This window comes from Narcine bancroftii, chromosome 13, assembly GCF_036971445.1.
Source record: "Narcine bancroftii isolate sNarBan1 chromosome 13, sNarBan1.hap1, whole genome shotgun sequence".
Taxonomy (NCBI): domain Eukaryota; kingdom Metazoa; phylum Chordata; class Chondrichthyes; order Torpediniformes; family Narcinidae; genus Narcine; species Narcine bancroftii.
In genome coordinates, this window is record NC_091481.1 from 82,379,112 (window position 1) to 82,389,359 (window position 10,248).

At 53.0% G+C, this 10,248-nt stretch overlaps 1 protein-coding gene across 1 annotated transcript; it reads right to left on the reverse strand.

Moving 5' to 3' along the window:
- Window positions 1-197: 197 nt before the first annotated feature.
- Window positions 198-9,586, reverse strand: tmem160 (transmembrane protein 160). The gene is made up of 4 exons (XM_069909044.1): window positions 9,283-9,586; window positions 5,957-5,981; window positions 4,530-4,622; window positions 198-1,350 (listed from the first exon to the last, which is right to left on the reverse strand). Exons 1-4 carry the CDS (start codon window positions 9,472-9,474, stop codon window positions 1,097-1,099), a joined length of 564 nt encoding a protein of 187 aa, XP_069765145.1. The 5' UTR covers window positions 9,475-9,586; the 3' UTR covers window positions 198-1,096.
- Between the last annotated feature and the right edge of the window lie 662 nt (window positions 9,587-10,248).

Below are 10,248 nucleotides of genomic sequence, written 5' to 3' on the forward strand. Positions count from 1 at the left end.
GCCCTCCCCACCAATCACATGACAATCAAACAGACAAATGGAATGGAACTCAGCAACTTCTCAACACATCAGAGCTCCTGCTAAAACACAAGTCATCTATGCACTCTCTCTCAGATACAGCTATCAAATAAACCATCAGCTAATGTTAAACCACTCACGTTTCACTCTTCCCGATCCCACAGATAAATCAGGTACACTTGTGACATTTAAATATCACTTTATTACATTTGACTTTTTATTTGGTGCAGAAGAACACAGGCCACTCAAAGTGCTTGGAGACGAGAGCTAAGTTCTCGCAATGCTTGGAGAGGTCTCTACACACAAGCCAAGGCTCACCGTGTCGCAGCCGAAGCTCATGAGGGAAAGCTGCAGTGAGACAAGAGTCTATCGGCTGGGGTCAGAATTAGCAGCAAAGGAGACCGCTCAACCCCTTGCAGACCAGGGCTTTCAATCCTGCCCCCTCCCACCACGCGCATCCTCCCCCCGCTCCCCCTTCTCCGTGGTTGGGGTCGGGGGAGGGGATCTGGACTCCACAGCACAGCCTCCCAAGCACAGTTGCTCACCAGCCAGGGTTAGGAGCACTTGAGGTGGGAGTGGGAAAGAGAAAAGAAATCATGGGAGGGCAAGGCGGAGTGTGGTGGGGAGAAGAGAACAGCAGCCACATCCAAAATTCTCACAAAACAATGGGGGGGGGGGGGGGGGGGTGGTGTTGGTGATTGAGATAGCGATCAGGGATATACTCTGGCTTGGCAGGGTGGGGTGGGGGGTGCCCTGCCAGACAAGCGGGTCAGGGAAGCATAAATCAGTGCGTCCACTTGCTACAGCCACATCCCAATCGGTTCAACTTTCCACCAATCTGAGAAGCTAAATTACTTGCAGATGGGGAGAAAGAAAAAAAGAACTGCACGCTCTTAAAATTAATAAACTTATTAAACCAGCAATTAAATAGAGGCCGATGGTGCATCTCGATAGCTCCCTTCACGCAGCCTACTTTACAAGGCATGGCATCAGTTGTAGCACTGTGCCCATGAGTGCGTGTGTACAGACACCTGCCCGGCCAACGCCCGTGTCGCTCCCCGGCCCCCCCCACCCCACCTCACTTGTCCGATTTGCCACTATCCTCCTTCGGTTGGCAGTCGTCCCCCTCCTCGTCGTAGATGAACTCCACCTCGAGCCGGCCGATGTAGAGCGACAGGGCGCAGACCCAGAACACGGCCACAGAGCCCACCACCAGGCCGCTCAGGAGGGCCGTCGGCATGCTCAGCATCATCATCCGTCTCAGCAGGAAGAGGTTGGTGATGTAGGACCCGCTGCCGTAGGAGACGCACACTCCACCGAGGATGAAGAATCCTGGGGAAGCAGGGGTGGGGGGGGGGGGGGGAGGGGAGAGGAGGAACCGGCATTAGGACTCGAGGCTAACAGTAAAACGAGCTCCAAATGGGCTGAACCACAAAAGTCTGCGGATTGAAGTAAAAACACAATGGTGGAGAAGCTCGACAGGTAAAACAATGACACTTTATAAAGATACAGATCCAACGTTTCAGGCCTGAGCCCTTAATCAAGATAGGCAGGCACCCAAACAAAATGGGGGAGGGGGGAAGGAGCACAGGCCCACAGGCAGAGGTAATAGGTGGATGAGGGAGGGAGGGAGGGCACGCCAGCCAACGGAGGAGGTGGGGTGGCTCTGTGAAAGGAGAGGGAAGGGGGTGGAGACCTGGAGGAGAGGAGACAGGGGGATGGCGAAAGAGATGGGGGAGCAGGCCAGCAGTAATCGGAGAAGTTGATGTTGATGCCATCCGGTTGGAGAGGGCCCAGAAGGAAAATTTGGTGTTGCTCTTCCAATTTACACCAGGTCTTGGTTTGACAGTGCACGGAGTCGTGGACTCCCCCTGCCGCTACCTCCACCATTTTCTCCATACCTTGATGAAGGGCTCAAGCTCAAGTGCATTGTTTGACCTGCTGAGTTTCTCCAGCGCCGTGTTTTCACTCTAAGTCATATAAGTGCAGGGTGTGAAACAGGAAAGTCTGCAGAAGAGCTGGAGAAACTCATCAGGTCCTGCACCATTTCTCCAGCACCGCTTTTTTAAATCATCCATCGTCACCGTGTCTGTCCTATCTGATTCACAAACACGGTCCCCCAACCCCGGCCTGTTTATTTATGATCTGACAGTTCACTGCAAAAATGCCTCAAAGGGTAGAATGCGTGTTTCTACAGCAACCTTCACAACTCTGGGATCCCTGTGACACAGCAGTCAAAAAATGCACACTATTTCCCATGATCTGCAAAGTTTCCACTCGTCACCCACTGTCTTTTCCCCATATCCCTTAATTCCCCCACTAGGTAAAAATCTATCCAACCTTGTCTTTACTGAAGTCGTCTCCACTGCTTCAATGGGCAGCAAATTCCACAGATTCCCCACCTCTGGGAAAAGCAGTTCCCCCTCATCTCCGTCCTAAATCTAATACACTAAGTTTTAAACCTGCATCCCCCAGTTCCAGTCTCCCCCACCAATGGAAACATCTATATCTTTATTGATACTTTTCATAATTTTATGTTTTATAAGATCCCCTCTCATTCTTCTAAATTCCAGCGAGTACAGCCCCAGATGACCCAATCTCTCCTCCCTCATCTCTGGAATCAACCCGGTGAACCTCCTCTGCACCACCTCCATAGCCAGAAAATACTTCCTTTAAGTAAGGAGACCAGAACTGCCTGCAGTTCTCCAGATGCAGCCTCACCAGGACCTTGTACAGCTGCAGCGTAACCTCCCTGTTCCTAAATTCAATCCCTCCAGCAACAAAGGCCAACATTCCAGTTGCCTTCTTGATAGCCCGGGCCTCTCTCTCTCCATGCACGTAACTTGCATTCGACACCCGAACCATCTTGCCAACTGCCTGAATTGTTGGCTCTTGGACCGTACTCTCATTGGAGTACAGAAGAATGAGGGTGGACCTCAGAGAGGCATTTTGATTGCTGAAAGGCCTGGACAGGGCAAGATGTCCCAAGGTAGGTGAGTCTAGAACAAGAGGGCATAATTTCAGGATAAAGGGGTGTCAATTTGAACAGAGATATAGAAAGCTTTCTTTAGGCAGAGGGTTGTGGGAACGTTGCCATAGGCTGGTGTGGAAGTCAGGTCATTAGGTCTATTTAAGGTAGAGGTATTTGATCTAGGGCTATGGGGAGAAAGCCGGGGAGTGGGACTGAGTGGGATGATGGATCAGCTCATGTTTAGAATAGCGCAGCAGACTCGATGGGCCTCCTTCTGGTCCTATGTCTTGTGAAATGCACCCAATTTACTCATATCCCTGGTCTCAAAAATTAGTATCGACCCCGAAATGCCCACTGACCATTTCTCCCCACGGACGCTGCCCGACCCACCGAGTCCCTCCAGTTTCTCATTGTTTGCTCAAGATTCCAGCGCCTACAACTCTTGCGTTCCGCCAACGTCCTTCTGGAAGGTGGAGTCAGCCGACTCCTACCCGCAACGCCACACTAGATGGTGTGCTCCGGGCCAGAGCCAGGTCATGGACCTCTCTAGCTATCACGGGCTGGTTCTAACCCCCGTGTTGTTCAACAGCACAAGAGCAGAACAAGCAACACGCACGCGGTGTCAGGAAGCAATTCCAGACCAGTTTCCCCTCTTCGATTTCCAAGCTCTGGAGATCCCTTGTTTCTCCCAAAAACCTTCTCTAATTGACTGTGCTCCCTTGCCCCATTCCAACACTGTCTCAAGCTCCTGAAACAATCTGCAAAGGACATTTAACCATTTCTTACTGGGCATGTCATTTTGTTTTGGTCTGCCTCCTAGAACCTATAATAGCAATGCAGTTGTCAGGCGGAAAGCTGGCCCCCACACCTCCTCCCTCACCATTGTTTGGGGCCCCAAACAGTCCTTGCAAGTGAAGCGACACAGGGGGCATCTACTGCATCCGCTGTGGACTCCTCTATATCAGAGAGATTGGGAGATCGCTGTGTTGAGCTGCTCGGCTCTGTCCGCTGCAACAGCATGGATTTCCCAGTGGCCACCCATTTCAATTCATCGCCTTATTCCCTTGCTGGCGTGTGGCTGTGGTCTCACGCACTGCTGGACTAAGATCACCCGCAAATTGGGAGGAACACCACCTCATCTTCCAATTGGGTTGCATTCTCTGGCTTCTGTTAGAAATCTACCCCCGTCCCCCCCCTTTTCTCCAGTCTCCTTTCCTGTAGTGATCTCTCTCTCCCTTCCCTTTTCCCTCTCTCTTTTCAGAGCCAAAGATTTTTGGCTATTAGGTCTGGATTCCTCCCCCTCCCATTCTTCCACCTTAATCCCCAGTCTATAATTCAGACGCCTGGCTGTTCTTTGCTTATACCTTGAAGAAGGGCTCAAGCCCAAAACGACAGGAATATATCTTCACCTCCTATGGACGCTGAGAGACCGAATGAGTTCCTCCAGCCTTTCTGTACTACAATCTCAGCATCTGTTTCACGTCATATGTGCAGACCCAAGGGACGGTGACCCTTGGAGCTGTCTGAGGTCTTTACTCACCATACGCTGCCTCCCTCCCCACGTCACTCTGCATGTAGGCGATCACCCCAACTCCAGTAGCCAGTAGCCCATTCCGAAACCAGGAGAGAAAGCCTGTGGGAGACATGAGGGATGTCACACCGGAACGCCTAAAATCCTATCTCTTGCATTCTGTCCTCCCGTCACTGAATGCTGACCAGGGAAGGGTGGGTGTGGGGATGGCTTCCCGCCAAATTCAACCGCAGGGTGAGGCGCACAGCCCAGCATCCACGCCCTACCCCCAGGGAGTCACTCCAGCCACAAGCTCACTGGTTTACCTCTTGCTTCAGAGGTACCGGAACTGCTTCTCCCCACTTCACGTCCTATCATTGCAGCAGAGATGGCCATTCAGCCCACGCCAGTTCCTACTCAGGTTCCATCACCTCGCCCCTTCCCCAGCTCTGCAAATTCTTCTCCTCCAACTGCTTATTCAAGGTCTTGATTGATTCTATTTCCAGTTGCCCTCCAGAGTGGTTCCAAAGCATTCGCCAAATGTGTTCCTCAATTGTCCCCCTGTATCTTTGACCTAAACTTTTTTTAATTTTAGACATACAGCATAAGCCCACGCCAGCCAATTACACCCAACTGCCCTACAATCCCTGTACACTTTGAAGGGTGAGAGGAAACCGGATTCCCAGGATAAACTCTTACAGACAGCACTGGATTCGAACCCCGGTCCCCACCGCTGGCGCTGTAAAAGCGTTGCGCTAACCGCTACGCTAATCGTGTTGCAGGATAACCGCAATTGCTCATAATCTAACAGTTGTAATTATGATCTCTTTTTAATTCATTTACTGATGATATTATTGCAGTTGTTTTTTTTAATTTTTACAATGTTCAACAACAGCAAGTAAGAATTTTGGTATCATGTATATTACAATAAACTCAGTATCATGGTTACAGCTTCCCATTAAGATAGTCCAAACCCATCGTGATCCCGTTCATCAAACCTCCCAGCCACCTGCTCTGCTCACAGGTTATATATACATACGGTCATAGAGCACGGTAACAGGCCCACGAGCCCGTGGCACCCAATTACACACAATTAACCAACAGCCCTCGTACATATTGAAGGGTAGGTGGAAACCGCAGCACCCGGAGGAAACCCACGCAGACATGGGGAGAACGTACAAACTCCTTACAGACGGCACTGGATTCGAACACAGGTCGCTGGCGCCGTAACAGCGCTATGCTAACCATGCCCCAACTTCTTCCCATCTAAGCCCAGAGGCGAAGACATCCACCTGCTTCACCAAACCAATGCCCTGCAGATCGGGGGCGTTGGAACAGCTTTGAAACTCGGGGATCTCCATAAACCGCCAGAAACCAGTGAGCCAGTGAGGAGGGTTGGGGTGGGGGATATTTATCATCCAGGCAAATAAAGCAGTGGGCGTTGCAGACATTCATACCTGCTTCGTGAGCCTTCCTGAGCATCTGCAAAGAGAAAGAAGTTTGACAGTGACATGATCCAAGCACCAACCATCCGCAAAGTAGATTCAGATTTATTGTCAGATTACCGTAAATGCCGTCGCATAGGACAACCCCGGAGTTCTCACCTAAAATGTAGGTTTGCATCGACACCCTTTGTAAAAGACGACACACCTCACCGCCCCCCCCCCCCCACCCCACCCCAGATCTGGCACTTACTGATGCTGTTAAATGCAAATCAATATTTTAATAACAAATTCAATGGTTTCTTTCAGTTTTATTTGGCTATTTAAAAATAAACCAGCTACGTTAACAGAGCCGACGGCTGTCTGAGTGGGCAGATGGACCCCACAGAGGAGCTCGGAGGTTTCGCTGATAACAGGGCAAGCGCAAGATTGTGTGGCTCATGGCGATTGTTTGCCTCACGGCACACAAATGTTGAAGTGCATCACGTATTTTAGTTTTATGTATTATTATTACGGGACAAGCTCACACCAAGACACAAGAGAAACTTGTCCGTGAACTACTCTTTGCAGACGATGCCGCTTTAGTTGCCCATTCAGAGCCAGCTCTTCAGCGCTTGACGTCCTGCTTTGCGGAATCTGCCAAAATGTTTGGCCTGGAAGTCAGCCTGAAGAAAACTGAGGTCCTCCATCAGCCAGCTCCCCACCATGACTACCAGCAACCCCCACATCTCCATCGGGCACACAAAACTCAAAACGGTCAACCAGTTTACCTATCTCGGCTGCACCATTTCATCAGATGCAAGGATCGACAATGAGATAGACAACAGACTCGCCAAGGCAAATAGCGCCTTTGGAAGACTACACAAAAGAGTCTGGAAAAACAACCAACTGAAAAACCTCACAAAGATAAGCGTATACAGAGCCGTTGTCATACCCACACTCCTGTTCGGCTCCGAATCATGGGTCCTCTACCGGCATCACCTACGGCTCCTAGAACGCTTCCACCAGCGTTGTCTCCGCTCCATCCTCAACATCCATTGGAGCGCTTACACCCCTAACGTCGAAGTACTCGAGATGGCAGAGGTCGACAGCATCGAGTCCATGCTGCTGAAGATCCAGCTGCGCTGGATGGGTCACGTCTCCAGAATGGAGGACCATCGCCTTCCCAAGATCGTGTTATATGGCGAGCTCTCCACTGGCCACCGTGACAGAGGTGCACCAAAGAAAAGGTACAAGGACTGCCTAAAGAAATCTCTTGGTGCCTGCCACATTGACCACCGCCAGTGGGCTGATAACGCCTCAAACCGTGCATCTTGGCGCCTCACAGTTTGGCGGGCAGCAACCTCCTTTGAAGAAGACCGCAGAGCCCACCTCACTGACAAAAGGCAAAGGAGGAAAAACCCAACACCCAACCCCAACCAACCAATTTTCCCCTGCAGCCGCTGCAACCGTGTCTGCCTGTCCCGCATCGGACTTGTCAGCCACAAACGAGCCTGCAGCTGACGTGGACTTTTACCCCCTCCATAAATCTTCGTCCGCGAAGCCAAGCCTAAGATTATTACGGGACAATAAAAGGAATGAGTGAGTGGAACTGTAAATTTACACGATTGTATTACCCTTGCATAATCTGTCCCATTAATTTCCAGCCTCCCCTCACCAGTTGCCATGGCTTGAGCTGCCTGTTATCGGAATGCTCGCAATATCTTCAGGATCTGAAAAGCCCTGCGAGATGGATATTTTATAAATGTCGCAAGAGCAGATGAGGCAGGATAGGGAATTGCCGTCGACATTCACCCCATCCAGGAACACGGTTGGATTTACCTGGCCGAGAGACCATAAAATCACGAGACATAGGAGCAGAAATAGGCCATTCAGTCCATCGAGTCTGCCCTTCCATTTAATCATGAGCTGATCCATTTCCCCACGTAGCCCCACTGCCCGGCCTTCTCCCCATTCTCCTTCGATGCCATGGCTAATCAAGAGCCTATCAATCTCTGCCAATAAATACACCCAATGACCTGGTCTCCACAATTGCCTGTGGCAACGAACTCTGCAGATTCACCACCCTGACTGAATAAATTCCTCCGCATTTCTGTTCGAAGTGGACACCCTTCAATCCTAGTTATGCCACCACTGCTAAATGCCAACGAGTAGTCCAGGAGCTGTCAAATGCAATGTTTTAAACAACCAGCATCCAGGTGTTTTCCCACATCTACTAGGTAACTGCATCACAGCAGTGGCAATCACTGGAAGGGTAAGGGCATTTGGTTATGCCCACTTAAGAGGGAACAGTGATGTAGCTAGTAGAGCCGTTGCCTTCCAGCTCCCGCGGCCTGAGTTAAAACTCTCACAGCGGACGCTGTAGGTGCAGAGTTTATTACATGACAATAGAATCTTGAATAAGACTATAAGACATAGAGGCAGAAATAAACCCTTCAGCCCATCGAGTCTGCCCTACCATTTAATCATGACCTGATCCATCTCCCCACTCAGCCCCACTTTCGCCCCCCCCCCCCATCACCTTTCAAGCCCCTTTCACACCGCCAAGTACACGTAGGTTGAATTTCGTGGGTCCGTAGCAGGTAATCTGGCGGCGTGAAAGGTCCCAGGCGGGCAGGGCGAGTGAAAATGATCCGGGCTCTGACTCCTGGTGGCGGCAAATGTCAGGGCCCGGTGGAGTTCACTCGTTAATCACCCTGTGGCGGCGTGAATAGTCTACCTGGCTTACTGGGTACCATTAGTGCCTGCGTCAGTCTGGCGGTTATATTTCCCAGCGGGGCCGACTGCAGAGTTATTTTCCCCGATGCAGCCGACCGCCGACTGCACAGCTATATAACCCGGCGCGGCCGACTGTTCCCTGACATCCCCGCCGACTGCACGGTCACGCGGCCGCGCTCCGACGTCCCCGTCAGCTGCACGGTCAGTATTTCCCAGGGCGGCCAGCTGCACGGTTACGCCTCCCAGCGCGGCCGGACGCGGTCTGACATCCCCGCCCCGGCTGCGTGGCCAAATACGACCGCGCCGTTGGCGGGTCCGCCAGGGCGCTGTGCGCCCGACGCCGCTCGCTGGACCCAGGACCCCGCCCTCCCCAAAATCCCAGGTTTCCCACGGAACCGGGTACATGGGGGGGGGGGGGGAAAGGCTGGCTGGGGTCACGTGACCGGTCCGTTTAACCCACGTCCAGTGTGAAAGGGGCACTGATGCCCGGGCTGATCAAGACCCCCCCCCCCCCCCCACCCTGATCAATATATATGGGCTCTGCCTTCATGATGCACCCGCACGTCCCCACTGACCCGACATTAATTGATTGCACGGCCCTCGTCCCCCTCGGTGCGTCTCACCCAGGCATCCGCCCTGTCCAGCGCCGTCACCCCCGGTGGCCCTGTCCCCGAGGTCGCGGCTCCCCCTCGGGATACAGGCCCGACCCCGGGCTCGGCTCCGGCCCGGCTCTGGCCCCCTCTCCAGCCGCCCCTGCGGCCGAACGGCGAGTGCAGGAGGCGGCGGAAGGCGCCGAGGGCCCGGAGAGACGCCATCAGGCGAGGTCGGCGGCGGACAGGCGAGCTCCGCGGGCCCGCATTCCGGCGACTTCCCCCGCCCCGACGTCGGTCCTCCCGGCCGTCGGGGGGCGCTCCCGCGCCGGAGGTCGGAGGCGGTTGGGGCGCCCCACAGCGCCGCTGAAGGACCGGAGGACCGCGCTGGCGCGATCCTGGCCCTCGGCGGGGAGAGGCGCCGTTTGCTGCCGACAGCGCACCCCATCGGTCGGAGGGCGCACCTGCAGCTGCAAGTTCTGTTCCTCTCTCTCTCCTCAGACGCTGCTCGACCTGCTGAGCGTTTCCTGCCCTCTGATTTTTTTTAAATTTTTAGAGACGTTCTTTTAAAAGTATTTTAAAGATTCAATTTATTGCCATTTTAAGATAATGTCACGTGACATGAAACTTATTTTGCCTGCTGTCAGGCAGATTCACCATCAGAAGCAATTGCCTGAAGAACCTCTTGGAGCCAGAGAAAGGGAGTCCCTCCTGGTGTCCATGAACTCGCCTCTGCAGTCACAGAGTCCAGTCCAAACTATTGCTCACTGAGCTCCGGAGCCAAACCTCCGGCACGACCAGGAGCCTGCGCAACCCGACTCTGATACCCGTCGCCCCTGCAGCCAGTTTTGAGCCAGTCTCCAGCGGTCCCAGCACAGGTCTCTCCCATCGGTGGTCTCCAGCAGCCCACCCTCACCTCCAGTCGCCAGCGGCCCGCCGCAGGAGTGGGTCATTCCGCCACAGAACTTCTCATTGATCCACCGCTCTGGTCCCATGGGT